The sequence below is a fragment of the Mustela lutreola genome, chromosome 3 (genome assembly GCF_030435805.1).
Source record: "Mustela lutreola isolate mMusLut2 chromosome 3, mMusLut2.pri, whole genome shotgun sequence".
NCBI lineage: Eukaryota > Metazoa > Chordata > Mammalia > Carnivora > Mustelidae > Mustela > Mustela lutreola.
The window spans coordinates 108,203,762-108,221,044 of record NC_081292.1 but is presented as its reverse complement, the minus strand read 5'-3'; the positions used below and the strand labels follow the sequence as shown (position 1 = coordinate 108,221,044).

Below are 17,283 nucleotides of genomic sequence, written 5' to 3'. Positions count from 1 at the left end.
TCAGAGTTTTTTCAGATTGAGGCAAGAGGACTGGCCTTTCCCCCACTCCCATCCCATAGAATGAGGGCTGCTCCCAGCAGGAGTGTGGGCTTGGCCAAGGCGACTGCCTCCCACTGACGGCAATTGCCAGAGAGAGCTGCTTCCGTGTACCATTGAGCCCATACTCAGGGGGGCTGGGGGAGCAAGTACCTCCATCCAGAAGGTGCAGCCCACCACAGCATCCACTCCAGGGCACGGGATGCCTCCAGAGGGGCTGGCCAATTCTAAGCTGAAGGGAAAAGAATAATGGATCAATAGGAGATCTTCCCATTTGGTCTGGATCTTGAAATACACATTAGGTCTCCGTGGAGTAGACAATTCAAATATCTTCAGTTCCTTCCGCCCCTCTTCATATAAATATAACAACTATGGCTAGTGTTTCCTCTGTGTGTATCATGGGTCAGCTCCTATGCTACGCTCTTTGTTTGCATAACTTACCTAATCTTTACAGTACCGAAGAAATGAAGTATGGTTATTGCCTTCACCTTATGGACGCAATATATATATTGCCCTCATTGTATATATAAAAAGGAAGGCTTAGAGTGCTCAAATGACCAAGGTCACACGGCAAGTAAGACTGGCAAAGCCTCACATGGAGGCTGACCTTAAATCCTGAGGGTCCTGACCTTGATAAAGACCTCCAGCTTCAGCCTGCTGGAAGCAGAGGGACCACGCCTGCTGGAATGAGACTTAGTCAGAGTTATCAATGAGAGCAGAAGACCAGGGGACTTTTCTCCTGAATCTCCACGACCCGCCCCAAACACAACAGATAGGATTTCTCATCTATCTTAACAAATGGGGGCTTGCAGCCAGTTTAATTTGACTTAAAGCAGTAAAGAAATAATGTGACATTCTTTCACCCCCAGCAAGAACGAATCCCTTTCTTCAGTGTTCCTGCAGCATGGAGTACATTTCCCTGATAATTGTTCTTAATGTGACTGTCCTTCCTCCCCAGGAGCCCCTGATCGCTCCTTAGGGGAGAGATGGCAAATTTTTCACCATTTCTGCATCCTGTGGACCTAGCAAGGGCCCAATACACTGGGCTCTTCAATAAGTGGGATCTATTGTAACCAACCTTCCCCTGTGTCAGCACAGAAGACATCGCAGTGTTCCTGCTCATTTGCATTTCTATATCCCTCCTCTTCTCTCACCTCCCCGTTCTCCAAGCACAGAGAACAGTGCGGAACACAGGGCTGGTGTTTCATGGATGCACGTGTGGGTGCAGACATGCATGGCTGGATGCACGTGTGGATGCAGGCATACATACTTGAATTTGCATATGCAAATATGTGGAATGACAGATGGAGCTCCTGAGCAAGGGAGAGAGTGCTTGCTCTGGTGTCCCCTGCCTATTTGGGCCACTGCTACTTCTTGTTGGCTGAGCAGTGAGCTTGCCACAGGGCTGATTAACTTTAAATGCAAGAAAGAGTATGGCCAAAGGAAAGTTCTGCTGTCTCTCCTTCACCCTGACAGCCGTCACCTTGAGGGCTAACACGGGCCCTCCAGACCAATTCTGCCATCAGGAAGGAAAAGCCCTGAGAAACACTTTGCATTCAGAAAATTAACATTTATAACACAGCCAGAGTACTAGGAAATATTTGCCCAGCCAAGCATGGGACAATGCCATTTTGGTGGGGTCTGAAGGGAACTGGCAAGCTTACTCCACCTTCCCTATCTCCCCCACATTCCAGATTCCTCCTGGTGTGGGATGAGAGCCCTCACTCCTGTATGTTGCTCTTGGGAGGGCACACTGATACACCCTCTGGTCAAGGGCAATCTGGCCATATCTGGCAACACTTTAAATGTGCATACCACTTGATCTATGCATTCTATTCCTAGGAATTCATCCTGCAAATACAGTTACATATATGTACAAAAAAATCCACAAAAACCTATAAACATTGTTTGTAAAAGCAAAGCATGGAAACCACTGGACTTTCCATCAAAAAGGAGATAAATAAACCAGGCACATTTTGCAGCCATCACAAGGAGTGAGAATCCTAATGCCCTGATAGGAGCAATTTTCAGGACTCAATGCTGAGTGGGGAAAAGCAAGGTGTAGACCTGTGCATGTCATTTGCCCCCGTTTGTGATGTGCACAGAGGGAAGAGAAGAGCCGGTACTATTTTTTAGGCCCTCCAGTGATCTAGGGTTCTGGGCTCATTGCAAAGTTTGTGGGTGGAGTGACCATCCCCCTACTTTGCAGCAGGTCCTTCTTTCCTAATGAAGTTCTTTGTGGTCCTGGCTTCTTTGGGATGCCGCCGAGCACCAAGGTCAGAATAGCCACCAGGATGTTCTCTGGAGATGCTCTGTGACACTGAGCCAGCCTCCCTTCTCCAGTATTTCCAGAATGAATGAGGCCAGCCCTATGACTAGGCTGCTATCTCCTAGGGATTTAGTCTCAGCTGCCTTGTCACACCTTGGCTATGAGCTCTCTAAGACCTGGACCATGTCCTACACTGGTGGGCACAGGGAGACCACACAGTAGGATGGACCTAGTTTCTGGACCACCTCCGCGTGTTTCAGGAATGGGCCATGAGGTGAGTCTTGGGGAGGCATAGCCCTGACCTCCTCCAGAAGAGCGTCAAAGGCCTTAATTTGCTCTCATTAGCCTAACCAGCTGGATGGCAGCAGGTGCCCCAAGTTCAGATGAGGAATGCTCCCACCAGCAATTTAGGTCTAGAATGAATGACAGCTCAAAGCAGGGCATAGCAGAAGTCCTGCTGTCTGAGGTGACATTGTTGTCCCTGGCAGCAGAAGGGGGAGGGTGGTGGCATCTGGTGTCCACACTGATCACATGGCCTGTTACCTGACCTCAGCCCTCTTTCTGGCAGCCTGCACTTCCTGCCTTGTTCTTCATCCTTCCTAGATCCTATGAGGGCCCATATTCTGTTCCAAACAGTCAGTGCTCCAGTCCAGGGAACCCTGACTGGGGAAGGGTGAGGGAGGGAAGAAGGAAATACAGTGAGGTAGATCCCTCTGTGGCACCGAGGGGGATTCAAGGCTGTTTTCCACCCAGTTCCCACCGTCCAACCAGGCTGGACAGACTGCATTACGCCTGTCTCATTATGCATAGGTTCCTGGCACATGCCTCTGCCCTAACATTCATCACCTCATATTGCTTAAATGCCAACCTCCTTCATTTGCTTGTGGGTGTTTGGAGAGCATTTCATTTTTCCTCTCTTTGGGCCTTAGTTTTCCCATCTTTAAACAGGATCAGGTAGCATTGCCTCCAAGGCTGCTTCCACTGATCATTTTATGGATTGGTTCATGCATTCAACCAATCAGACCAATCAGCCCTCCTGGAAGACTCTGGCTGCATTAAAAACTTGGGGAAACTCAAGGCTCTGAGAGAGGAAAGATGAATCATCCAAGGTTAAACAGAACCAGAAGTGCAGACTGGAGGAGTATTCATATTACTTTAGGACGCTGTATTCTATAAAAATTGATGCCCATTCTGTAAACAGAGCCCTCCTCTCTTGCACTTAAGCATTTTTTGGAGATCAATACCCATTAACAACTGGGGGAGATGGGCAAAGGCTCTAGCAAGGGCCCCAGGTCTCTTTGGGTATGTCCAAAATAGCAGGGAATCAGTGCCCGGAGGTTTGGTAAGTCAGCAGAGGGCCGTCACTCCCCATGCGGTTCTCTTGGACCCCTCGCCGTAACCCTCCAGGACCTCATGGTAAATCACTCAACGCAGAGGCCACCTGCAGAGTTCCCTTAATTTCTCTCTAACAAAGCAGGCACAGTAGTTGACCGAATAAGTAAGCGAGCCTCAATCGTTTCATCTCTAAGGGAGAAGGTTAGACTAGATTAAGACTCTTTGAAACTCCAGCTCTGACATCATCACCATTGCTGTGAAACTGGATTATCAGGGTCTTCCAGTCTTATCAACCATTTGGAACAATCCTATCTTTTCCCCAGCTAGAGAATGATGCACCAGCAGTCAGGGGGTCTGTGTGGGTCTGCTTCCATGTCTGTGATGGGGGTCTCAGCGCTGGCCCATGGGGTCTGCCCCTTGCTGTTACCTTTAGTGTCCATCTCACACCCGCTCTGACTGCAGGGCCGGTCCACCCCCTGCAGGCTTTCACCCCCTCTCCTGTCCCGTGGCTTCTCTGACACCATGACATGAGTCACACGGGCAGCCTGCCCCACAAGCGGGCGTGCATGGTCCAGGGGTGCAGGGTGGTTAGGAACCCTCAGAGCAGCCTGGGGCCATGGCACAGGGGTGGCAGGGCACAAGCAGACACACTTTCCAAAAGCTTCCAGCAGACGGGAAACCAAGTCAACAATGTGTCCTTGATTTGGCTTTTCCTCCTCCTCCTCACTCAGCTCCCCAAGCTCCCCTCCCAAATAAATACATGTACACACAGCCAGCCTGTGGTCTGCCCTCAGTGGGACTCCAGGCTTGAGGCACAGGTCCCAGGGATCTGAGCCAGAGCCAAAAGAAGGCAGGAGGGCTTCTGGGGTGCTGAGTAGAATCCCAGGCAGGAGAGAGGGAACTGGATGTGGAGCGAGAAAGAGAAAACACAAAAGCAGAACAATGGTAGGAGGACTTCTCTCAGAAAGCCCTAGAGGGGGGCGCCTGGGTAACTCAGTGGGTTGAGCCTCTGCCTTCGGCTGGGGTCAGGATCCCAGGCTCCTGGGATCAAGCCCCACATCAGGCTCTCTGCTCAACAGGAAGCCTGCTTCTTCCCTCTCTCTCTGCCTGCTTCTCTGCCTACTCGTAATCTGTCTGTCAAAAAAATAAATAAATAAAACCTTTAAAAAAAAAAAGGAGAAGAAGAAAGCCCTAGAGGGGCTTTGGTTGATCCAAGGTTTCTCAGCCCATGGGTGTCTGTAACTGGATGATTCTTTGTTGAGGAGGGGCTGTTCTGTACACTGTGGCATCTCCAGCCTCTACCTGCTAGATGCTAGCTTCACCCTCCCTGTTATGACAACCAACATGTCTCCAGACATTGCCAAATATTCCCCCGTCCCGGGAGGGGAGCGGGGAGCAGCAATATTGACCCAAATGAGAAGATTAACTGGGCTAATCAGAGATGATTCAAGAAACACACCAGCTTGAGGGCTATTCACTAGGGAGAGTGGGTAAGCCTATGGACTCTGGAGTGCCTCGGTTTCTTCAACGGTAAAATGAGGGTGTTGGTAATGGACCTAGCTCATGGGTTGGGCAGAAGGCCCTGATGAGATCATTAATGGATGTCAGTGCATGTGATAGAGCCTGGTGCACGTCAGGGCCATGGAAGTGTGACCTCTCTTATCTGTCTGTCAAGGAGAAAGAACCCTAAGGCAAAACAGGAGTAGGAGCTTCCTTTAAGGGGATCTTGGTTTCTCCTTACTGATTGCTCTGCCTAAAGAAAATATGTAGGAAAGAGCACCTGGTTGTCTCAGTCCGTTAGGCATCCAACTCTTGTTTTCAGCTCAGGTTGTGATCAGGATGTTTGGGTTGGCCCCACGTTGGACTCCACCCTCAGCGGGAAGTCTGCTTAGGATTCTCTCTCCTTTTCCCTCTTCCCCTCATGCTGTGTATGCACTCACTCCCTCTCTCTCTCTCTCTCTCTCTCCCAAATAAATAAATGAATCTTCTTAAAAAAGAAAATATGTAGGCAGAGTTAGCAAACACGCAGCAAAGAACAATAGCAGGCTAGTCTGAGGGAGGCAGCAAGAGGCACATGGCCACTTCTGAAAGTCTGACTGGAGAGACGGCCACAAAGCCAGAGGGTAGGCCGCCTGAATGTTCTAGAACCAGATCTTCTTGGATGTTCAGGGGCTCATGTTTTCCTGGACAGTCCATACAGCAGTCTGCCCCCAGCTATCACTGGGACTTATTCAGCTCAGTCTGTGTGTCCTTAGGCCCCTGGAATAAACACAGCTTTCTCTCTTTTCTGAGCCTCCAAAAAACATGCCCCTCAAAAGTAGTTACAAAGCAGGTGTCCCAGACAAGTATACTCACTGAGGTCTGGGAACACGGAGCATAACTGACATGTGGGCTGGAACAACTTCTAGCAGGATGTCCCACAGTGCAGTTTCTAGACAGATGCTCCTAGATTCCAAGCCGCCCTCCCCCCGACCCCCCACCGCCAGTTTCAGGGACCCTTTTCTTTCCAGGTCTTCCTCCTAGCCTGCCTAGAGGTCTGACTTCTCTCCCTTCCCTTCCAGGGTGCCTGAAATTCAAAATCCTTGGTATTTAAATGCAGGACAATTTATCTCCCATGAGTCTGGTCCCTCTGCCCCTGGGGGTGAGGTGAGCAATTAGGAGTTTGCCTTTTGTGGCCAGCTGGGTCCTTAGAGGCAGCATCCCAAAGGAGCAGATCTCCCTCTCCCTCTCTCTCTCTGTCTCTCAGAGAAGTTTTGCCTTCCTCCTAGTCTAGGTGGCTCAAATTATAGCCTGCTTTCAAAAATAATGTATTTCTTATCCTCATTTAAAAAAAAAAAAAATCCTCATGTTCCAGCAGGAAAGAGATGGAACTTCTAAGTGAAGAGCTTTCAGAAGAGCAGGGCGAGCTGATCAGAGGCTCACGGCTTACGGATGTTTAACTGTGGTTTCGGCATTGCTGCATCCTGAAGGCCTGCATGCTGTGTGTGCATGGCAAAAGAGGTTAGAGAAGGCCTGGCAAAAAGAAGGTGTCATGGACACCCAAAAAAGCACGTATCATGGAGACCTATCCTCTAAAGGAGCAGGTTTTATACCTGCAAAGCCTCCCGGAGTGCTCAGAGCAACAAGAGGAAGCCTCCAGCCCTCTCCTCTCCCACCACCCTCCTTCTCTGTCCTCCTCCGCCGCCCAGCTCCCGCGGCACTGCTGTGCCCCCCACTCGACCTCCAGTGCCTCAGCCTTCCATGGCTCTGCCTCGAAGAAGCAGGGTTTTATAGACCAGGAAGCCAAGTTTAAGTTGTGGCCATCCCAGAATGCCCAAGCTGCAAAGGCCCGTGAACGTTTCCAGCTCTAACCTCAGTGCTTGGAGCAGGAAATGGCAGCAGGGAGATGGGGATGAAGAAGTCAAAGCACACAGCCTGTTAGTGAAGCCGGGGTCCCTGCTTCCCTGGCAGAGTATCTCTCTGACCCCAGCCATGCCCTTGAGTACCTGCTTGAGAAGATGTGCGGCTGGGCCTATCCTCCATCTGTTTCTCACTTACAGGGGCTCCAGTTGGTGGATCCTGAGAAGCCACAAGCCACCGACATAGCTGCCACCCTGCTCTGGTGGCCTCACGTCCTGACCCCACACCTGTGGCCGCCAGCCAGCATTATCAAATTTCAGTGTATGGTGTTATTAGAGCAGTGGGTCAACGAGCTTTTTCTTTAATGCAGTGGAATAGAATTAAATTTAAAATATCAGATATTATCCCATGTTGTAAAGGTAAGTCCTGTCTCTGAACACTTTCATTTCAATGATGGATCTATAATCTATACTTAAGTGGGTCTGTACTGGGTCAGGTTGTACAACCCTGTGAAAAAGCCGGGAAGCCATTGCCTTATACCCATGTGACAAATCAGCCACCCAATAAAAGCTTTCAAAAATGAATATTTGCCCACCGAAATAGACACCTTGAGCCAGGAAGAACTCCACGCAAGTGACCTCCCCATAGCGAGAACGGGTAGAGGCCAGATTCCCACTCATGCTGCATAGAGCTTTGCCTGCCCTAGAGCACCATCCACCCCATGACTGGGTTCGATTCCCACCACTAGAGGATCAGTGATCTCGGCGGAGAAATGGGCAGATGGAGGACCTTCCCAGAAGACTGTCGATGACGAGGTCAGAGGCAATGAAAGTGAGAGAGCCCCGTGCCAGTGAGTGAGGGTTCAAGGACAGCAGGATGGCCCCTGGGCCGGAAGGAGTGGCCACCAGTGGTGGGCAGAAGGAACTTCAGGGTCTTCTGGGCCCTTGCCTAAGCATGCTCTCCTGCCCAGGCTCAAGTAGGAGCTCTGTGCAGGAGTGTTTAAGACCAGGCTTCTGCCTCAAGAAAACGCCTCTGAGGGCTGACCAGGAAATGTGGTCCTGCCTTAGGAGTATGTCCCATGGTGGGATGCCCTCAAGGGGAGAGGGCAGAGCTTTGGAGCTTGGTCAAAGGTGGGACATTCAAAACGCCCTTCAGGGTCACAGCCTCAAACACACTCAAGAAGGGAGGTGTGGGGCAAACTCCTTTGCCTTTTTCTTCTCTTCTTTTCCAAAAGGCCTTGCCCGCCTCCAGCCTACCCCTCAGGTCAACAGCTTGCACTTGAGCACCTGAGGAGATATTCTGTCCAAAGTACATTACCGAGGCCTATGGTTAATTTTTCAGGAGCTGCCTGCCTTGCTAATGGGTTGGGAAGCCAGCTGGGCCTCCACCCCTGCCTAAGTGCCTAGGCCTCCTCCACCCCCTGCCCTGCTTGGGCAGAAAGCCCGGTGCTGCCCTGCTGCCAGGCCCGCCACACCGCCACCGGCTCCTGTGTGTGCTTTGCCAAGGACTCAGGCCTCTGCCGTGGGCCTGGCATCGTATCTTACCCATAATTGTACCTGGTCCTTGCATGACAAGCCCGGCGAAGCAAAAGTTGTGTCTTACTTCACCTGGAGAACCAGTCACATTCTGAAGTAAGTGCTGCTTGGAAAGACCTCCTAGGGCGCCAAGGCTGATGGGAAAAGGAAACTGGCCTTCTGGGCCTGGAGACTCTGCACCATCACCACAGCCATCAGGAGGCCGGACCCTGGCCAGCTCTGGCTCTTCCTTCTGTCACCACCAACAGTGGCCTCAATGGGTCTTCACCACACTGTGCCTTGCCAGGCCCCAGGCCAGAGAGCAGGCTGGAGTGTGTGAGTCTCCAAGTCCATTGGCCTGTGACACACACCCCACCCCAACCACCACCACCCCCCTTGCCAAAAAAAAGAAAGCACCCTGGGTTTTTAGGCTGAAATCATTATAGTCTAAGCTCCTACCACCATCTACCCAAAGTAGACCTGCCCAACCAGCACCACTGTTTTTTGTTGTTGTTGTTGTTGTCGTTTAGTGTTTCCCAGAAGACCGCCTGCAAGGGCTCTGGCGTCAGGCCCTTTCCCCAGCGTCTGGTCTTGCCTCCACATGGCCCATGACCACATGAGGTGGCCATGCTCCCACCTGTGTAGGCATGGCTCTTGCCCCAGAAACCACTGCTGCCTCCGCTTGACAGGGGACAGAATCCCCAGTGGCCCGCAGTGCAATCAGGACCAGTGTATCCAGGCAAAATGTCCCACAAAGTTTGGCGGTCCCCCAAGTCCAGAGCTCCGGGCTCACACAACTGGCGGGCTGACCTTGTCACTCCAATCGCCCTGTCTATACCAGTGTGACTCCCTGGAATGGAAGGGCAGGCCAGGGGGCAGGGGGAAGAGGTGCATCTCAATCAGCAGGAACTCTGAGCTTTCAGGCCTAGAGGGGACCTCCTTGCCCAATGCTGAGGCCCTCTCATTTTCCACCCTGGGGGAATGACTAGCTAATGGAAGGGCCATTCTCTGCAGCCAAAAAGCCACCCAGGGTGCAGTCTGGCCTGGACCCTGGCTGACTCAAGAAAAGAGCAACAAGTACCCACCTTAAAGGCAGGCTTTCAGCCTTTCGTGAGAACCATTGCAGAAAACCTGCCAAACACCAGGCGCTGGGTCCGCCCTTGGAGGAGTGGCCTGGGGCTTACACATTAAGCAGGTCTAGGCCCCATTACTGCAGAGGTCTGGAGGCTCCATGCAGCTCCATGCCCACACACACACAGGGGGGCACAGCACTGGAGCTGGCAGCTGTGGGGAAAGGGCGTGGAGTCAGCCTCGGGCAGCCTTGGGCCAAATTCTGTTTCTCCTACCACCAGCTGTGCATTCTCCAAACCTCCCTGTCCTTTCCTAAGGAATGAGGATATGACCCAAACCAGGCCATCCGGGCCTGGAATCTTCCTCTCCCGTGTCCCCTCAGTACCCCCAGCGTCTTCTTGCACGGTGGGGCATAGACATGGGGGCAGGTGCCACCGATCCACAGTCTCCGGTCTCCTGTCTAAGCCCTCTGAGAAGGGACTGTGTGGAGCAGAGGGAAAGTGGCGGGCCTCTCCCTGTGACATCCTCAGAGGCCTTAGGCAAAGTCAGAAATGACAGGGGCACCCCATCCCCCACCAGCTGCCATCCCAGGGCACCCAGCCTAAGGCCAGCTGCATTTGCATGTTGTTTGCATAAATTTGCATAAGCACTGCATACGTGTATCTTGTAGCCAATTAATTCATTCAGGCATTACTGCATTCCAGGAAAGGGCACCAGGAGAGACGCAGCCCTGTGGGCTTCAGTGTCAAAAGGGCACCCACAGCCCCTGCCCCATCCCACCCCTCCCCAGCACAGAAAACATCTACCCTAGGCCTGCACCTCCCGTCTCCCAGCACCTGCTGACCCTGAACCCTGACTGCCTTGGCAGCGACCATCAGAAATTAGTTTCCTGGGGAGACCAGATTCTTGACACTCCCGATCCTCTCCTACTCTTCAGAGGCCCTAATTTAACCAAAGGAGAATCCTAGCTGTGGAGGGGACTTTGGGGATTTCTACCCCATGGATGGTCAACCTGATCCCACCTATAAATAGATAAGAGGGCCCCTGCTCTAGATAAGGAAGGGGTGGGACACACACGCAGCCTTGACCTAGGTCCTCACCCCACAGAGGCATCTGCCGAGAACTCAGGCTCCTCTGGGCATTTGCAACCCACTGCATTTTACCTCTGGGGGAATGGAGGTCTGAGGAGGAGGAGGGTCTTGGCTAAGGTCATGGTGGCTGGAGCAAAACTGGAACCAGAATCCAGGGGAGCTGACATCCTCATACACCCAGCAAAAGTGGAGAGTATGCCCGGGAGGCTGTAGGCGTTACAGAACAGTTTCCAGAATCAGAGCAACCAGATGGGCCTGGAGCAGAAGTGGGGAGACAGGGGTCCCTCCCATCCTTCCTTCCACCCTGGAGGAATGAAGGTATCTGGAACTTCAGGAAAGACTGTGACCCTGAATGTGAGAGTGGAGGGAAGACTGGGCCTTGCTGCCACCAAATCAGGCCCTCCACCCTCAGGCCAGCTGAAGGGACAGAGTGCACCCAGGGTCCTGGGACTCTCTTTCCACCCCATCTTCCACCCTGCTTTTAGATCAGGGCCAAGGTAGGGCCTGCAGTCTGCAGTCCCACCCTTGGCCTAGGCCTAGGGGATTGACTGTGGCAGAGGACAAGGAGCCAAGGGAATTTAGGTGAGGGGAGATAGGGACTTAACATGAGTACCCTCTGTACTTAGCTTACTGCTCCCGCTTCATCATCCCCACTTCACAGATACGTTGAGCTGGCAGCAGTGGGAGGCTCAGCAAGGGGAGATTTGATGGTGAGCTCCATGGCAGAGCATGGCCAAGTCTCCTGATTCCCAGACTAGGGTGTCACGGCACCCGCCAACCTCTGGGGCAAGGGACGAAGGAGGGGTAGGCATTCATCACCTTCTGGTTTCCTGCCATGAGGTCAGAGGAGACAGGGTTCCCTGAGCACTTCTCAGAGGAGGAGAGGATCTAGATCAGAACGCAGGACAAGGAAGAAGACTTTTCCAAAAGGGAAGATGGGGCCTGCCAAGAAGTATATTTCTTATGGAACTGGGCTTTTCAGTGGCCTGTCTTCCTTTCCCTGAACACACTTTTTTTTCCTCTCAGATTGGCTGGCAGCGTTTTAATGGACACCCACTAAGGGCCAGGCACTCATCTGGAAATTTCTCACTTCATTCTCACATCACCTGAGGCAGCATATTCTCTTGGATTACTGCTGAGGAGATCAAGGTTCTGTGGGGAGACCCCATCTGAACCCAGGTCAGTGTGTTTCTTTATCCTCCAGATGCCTCCAGAGACCAAGCCCGGCCCTCTCCTCAGCCCAGGAGACCCCGTGGCCGGCTGACTGTGGCTCCTGGCCTTTGGCATAGAACTGCGATCCCAGCAAACATTTGAAGGTGGCTCTGAGGATGATGACACACTTGTGTGCGTGTCAGTGAAACCGGCACTAGGCCAGAGAGAAGTAGGCTCTTGGCAGCCTTGCTGGCGTTCCACAGACCTGCTCCAGGCTCTGCAAACCTCAGGGAGACATAGCCCCGTGTAGCTGCCACCGCTGTGGAGGCTGGGGACAGCTGATGGAACCTCACCGAGGCATGGCAGGCACCGTGAGGAGTGTTGGGGACAGAATCCCCCGCTGTGGCTCATGTCCCCTCTGTCACACCACATGGACTGCCCCTGTTCCTCTCCCAGCACCACGCTGGCCCCAGTCCTGGGCACTAATGGGAGTCACCAAAGGGGTGCTGGCCACTGCCCACAGGAGCCTTCCACCTAGCGAGGCAAAGGTAGTAGAAAGATCCAGGAGTTGGGCTGCTGTTATTTCCTCAGTGTATGAGGCCAAGCAGGTCCCCTCCCCCATCTAAAGAATGGAGCAGATCCCAGTCATCTGGCAGGAGCCAGTGAAGCTTATGGGGGGTGATTTAAACGTGGCCCAGCGCCGGCCTCACGGTGGGACCTCAACCAATGTCCTTTGCCTTCCCTCACCTTTCCTGGAGAACCAAGACTCAGGAAACAGAAGGGAGCAGGTTGAAACACAGTGGGAGGGGAGGAGTGGGGAGGGCTTATCTCTGCCGCTAACCTCTAACTGCAGTGTGTTTGTAGATGAGCCTGAGGTCAGTGACCCCCCCACCTCTGCCTTGCAGAGCTGTGACTCTCCCAGTCTGAGTCTGTGAGTCGCCTCGGCGGAGTCGATCCTCCGCCTACCCCCTGCACCAAGTGAGCCGAGTGTGTATCACCGGGCAGAAGGAGCCGCACGTGAAGAGATGGCGGACGAGGCCTCGGGGGCACAGGATTTCTCCACCCCAGGCTGTGGAGAGTCCCCTGGCATGAAGGACAGGACCTTGCACCCGCCATCAGGTGAGACAGGCATGGGGATGGACCAAGCAGAAACGGGGGGGGGGGGTGGGGAGGCATGGTGTGAGCACCTTATCATGATTTCCCCCCTCCATGTGACCCCTGCCTGGTGGGATTTGCTTTCCTTGGTGATGCCTGGATACACAGAAGGGCACATCCTTCTCCCCAGCCCTCCGTCCCCTTCTCAAAATTAATGCAGAGGACGTGCTGTGACCTTGCTCTTGTCGGGAAAGGGTGATGGCTGCCGAGGGGGAGAAAGGTCTAGCCATGGCAGCACCCAGGTGTTTCCTATTTAGTTTACTTACACAAATGACTTTTTCCAAAAGCAGCTGAAGATAGCTTATTGTAAACTTGACACCAAAAAAGTCACAGACTATGGGAGAATAAAGCAGAACTTAAGTATATTCAACGAGGATCCTACAGTCCATGACTGTGGGTCTGAGTATCCTAGCCACCACAGTAAAACAAGAACTAAGATCAGTTATTGGAAAGGAGTAAGCGTATTGATCTAACATTTTTCTTCCTGAAGCTTTATATAATAGGCATTGAGTGTTGTGAAGGGCAGAATCATTTAATCCCTATTTACAAAAATTCAGAAGCAGATTAAGTCAGGCCGTTGGGCTCATAAGAACCCTGGGAAAACAAAGTGCAGTATTAAAGTGCCATCCGCCAAGGCGGAGTGTCGCCTGGACTAGGCTTCTGATCCTCAGCTTTGGCCCAGGAGTTCAAGGACTTGCTGCTTTCCTGGGCACCGTAGACCAGGGCGTTCTCAAACTTGATGGTGCCCATAATCTCTGGCAGGTCTGGTTAAAATGCACATCTGATTAGGGATGTCGGGGGCGGGGCTGGGATTCTGTTAATTTTAAACCCTCTCTGAGGCCGTCACATACACCACCTTTGGAGCAAGGGGCTAAAACCCAGATTTCTCCAGCTGTGTATCTTTTGCAAACTCCCCCAACTTAAAGGCGAAGTATACTCCTATAGACCCACAAGGAGGACCCGCTTCTGGGCTCATTGAATGTTCCTTGGAGTTACTGGGGCAGCTTCCTACATTCTCATTGGCCACTGGTGGTCTGGTCACAAGCCAAGACACTTGACGTTACACAGCGAGTTAAGTGCCTACTATGTGCTAGTGAGCTCCCTTAGAAGAATGGTTGCTCCTACCTACCCCATCCCACGCCCATTATTCACACTACCCCTTTAGTGCTTGCCTTTAGAATCTTCTCCATGCTCCTGTCCTGGCCACAGTTAAATCTCCTGGGGATACACAGATCATTACACTGAGCTCAGAGCTCTTTTCCTCTCGGGAGGGCTCACGTTTCAACAGAGGACTGGAAGAAGGGCAGCCTTAGGCCAGAGCACTAAGCTCCGAGGTACTGCGCTGGGGCTCCCAGGGCTCTGGAAGGCACCTTTACCATGCCATACAATATGGGTTTGAAATAAGGTGCCAATCCCAGGCCCCAAGCACACTTTGCCAGCTTGCCTCCCCATTCCGGGCCTCTTCTCACAGACCATTCTTACCATTGACTGCTGCTTCAGCTCTGGGTGGCTCCCACATGGTTTTACCCATTGGTCACCACTGTGGCAGAGAAATTCTTTCATTTGCCCAGATCACCATCAGGATCGAGCACCAGAATTGCAGCCTCATTTCCTCCCTCACGAGAGAGGGAGCAGCAACCTGTGCCCAGAGGCTTGGAGCACCCTCTAGATCCAGGAAGGCCTGGCCCCCAGCCATCAGAGTACTGAGCACATGGCTTCTCGTGGTCATCTCTTCACAGTCGATTAGGGTGTTTATTTTGTGAAATGGATGTGCTCTGTCCTAGCCTATAAATTTTGGATCAATCTAAGAAGCTGAGAGGGCACAACGTTCTTCTCTCTGACCCAAGAAGGCAGTGAGCCTCTAGATTCTCTTTCTGGGTGCTCTTGTCTTCTGAGCCAGAGGGCAAGCCTCGTCTTCAGAGAAAAGGGCCATCTCAGGAGGCTGACACTAGGGGCTTCATGAAGAGAATACTGGGCAACTCTAGGCCCAGACATGCTTCTGTGCATGTACTGGACACTTTCTCTGTTCCAGTAACACATTGGCTCTGGGGTAGTCAAGAACTGTGGGGGAAGTTTCCCAGAGATGCTGAGGGAGGTGAAGAAAGGTAAGAATTGGAGGTACATTCATTGAGCTATGTGCCAGGCACCGCACTGGGCGCTGAGAATACAGACGTCAATGAGGCAGAGCTAGCTCCCTGCCCCAGGGAGCTCACATTTCTGTGGGAGCAGACAGTTAAGACAAAACAAATGGGAAAAGTATGTTTCACGGCATGTTAGAAGAGAAAGCTTTCAAAAAGCAGTAAAGAAATAGGACATGGTACCTGGATGGGGGAGGATGGGGCGGGTTTCATGGAGATGACGCTATTTCTGCAAGGACCTGAAGGAGGCCCTTCACACCTGAAGGGGTGCCACCGGGACAGCCAGGGGCTGGGCAGAGGTAACAGCAAGGGCTGTGGCCTGAGGACCCTGCCTGATCTGTTTGAGGGGAGGAGAGGAGGCCACCAGGGGAGGATGGGGTGTGGGTGGAGCAAGGAAGTAACACGAGCTGCCTGCCAAATGTCTGGAAAGAACGGCTCTGACTGCTCTGCCCTTGGCCTGATCAGACGCGAGGCTGGCACAGAGGAGGTGCTCAGACAGTGTCAACGCACTGTCCTCCCCCCTAGGTCAGGACAGAGCTCCTCTGCTTCCAAGAGCTTGGCCCTCAAAGGATTCAGGAAACATTTCCTGAGCCCATACCCACATCAGACCCCCTGACAGACAAGCTGCTCCCAATCCTGGTGGGGGATACAGACCCGCAAAGCACCAAGATCAATGGAGTAGGTGGTGTTCTCTCCACCTACACCTTGGCCTACAGCAGGGCGTTCACCAACCTCCCTCCCTGTCTCCCTCAGGTCCCCGGTGTTCTCTTGTAGAAGTTCATGTTCCCCTTCGGACGTTCCTCCCTCTATATTCCTGTGTCAGGCCAGCCTTCGTCTCTCTCTCTCTCCAACTCATGGGAAGCCTCACGAAGAGGCCCACCAGGTTTCTTTGGAAGGATGCTGGATGGATCCAAGAGTCCTTCCAAGAAGGCTAGAACACCTCTGAGTGCCTCAGTCTCCTTGTGCTGTTCACTAGCACTGCAGGAAGGATGCTCAGAGATTGCCATCAGCCAGAGATACTTAAAAAGCACCAGTGTGTGTGTGTGGGGGGGTGCACCAAAGGGGGTTAGGAACAGGCTCCTGTCTTCTTAAAGTTTACAACCCACTACGGCAGCAACCCACCATCCAAGGGCAGGGGTGAGACATTGGGCTCCCAGGCCCCTGTGCATGGGACATGGTGTGGTATGGCAGGGTTCCCTGAATGGGGTGCTCCGAGAGGGTGTTGCCCTGGGGGCCAGATGGAGCAAAAGGAGGCAGGAGGGAATCTGGGCCTTGCAGAGAGCTGTGGGCGGGAAGTATTCTAGGCGGGAGGTGAGCAAGCATAGGTATTCATGGGGGATCTCAGGGAGGGCAGAGGTGGGAGCAGCATTCCCCACACTGTGGGGGAAGGTCAGAACTCTGCCTCTTCGCCCTCTGTTAGGCTCTGTGGGGGTCCATTTGTAGGGCCCAGTCCCCAGAGTCTGGCCTCCCGACTCAGATAACCCTCCCTAGGGCTTATCTCTCCTGCCCTGCTGGGCTCCTGGGAATAATCTAAAGGTGCTGGTGGAATATGCCCCCCAGGCATTTTCTAGATGGAGTCCCAAGGGTCTGCCCCAGTCAGTCTCCCAGAAGATGAGGGACCTTAATGCCAACGGGACACCACCTAACCAGAGCCCCTATCTCATCCCCTGTGAGGGGAAGGGAATAATTCAGCAGCGCCCAGCCTTGAGGTGAGGTTGGAGGTGAGAAAAGGCTTCAGGAGGGCGCACACACCTCTAGAAAGACACCCCAAACACCTGTGCTGTGCTGTGATGCCACCCACAGGGAGCAAGGGAGGGCAGCAGGCACTGTCTGGGTCACCTTTTTTCAGGGGCAGGGGAGTGTGGGGGGCCTAGGAGATCTAGACAGGAAAGCAAACCCTGTGGTCCCCAGCAGTTCCTCCTAAGCGCCCTCCACCAGGTCCCAGGTCTTGAAACCCCGGGGACAGTGGTCGAGGATTAAAGGCCTACCCCATGTACGGACAAGGCACGGAAAAGTGCCAGGACCACAGTGCCTTGGATGCTGCCTTGTCGAGAAGGGGTCTCTATTGCCTGCTGCTTCTGTGGCGGAAAAGAAGGAAGCAGTTTCCAGTCTGACACCTCGGTCTCTTGCCATCTGTGCAAACCTGACCAACCAGTTACCCTCGATTATAAAATGGCAGTGGA

General features: G+C 52.9%; 1 protein-coding gene across 2 annotated transcripts in view; it reads left to right on the top strand.

The window, feature by feature from the left end:
- The first annotated feature begins 12,724 nt into the window (after positions 1-12,724).
- Positions 12,725-17,283, top strand: part of STEAP3 (STEAP3 metalloreductase) — a 45,973-nt gene continuing 41,414 nt past the window's right edge. The window contains exon 1 of one of the 2 annotated variants that reach the window (XM_059166661.1): positions 12,725-12,926. In XM_059166661.1, coding sequence (XP_059022644.1) covers positions 12,833-12,926 — 94 coding nt within the window. In that variant the 5' untranslated portion in view covers positions 12,725-12,832. The remainder of the gene's footprint in view (positions 12,927-17,283) is intronic. The other variant, XM_059166660.1, reaches the window with a different exon arrangement.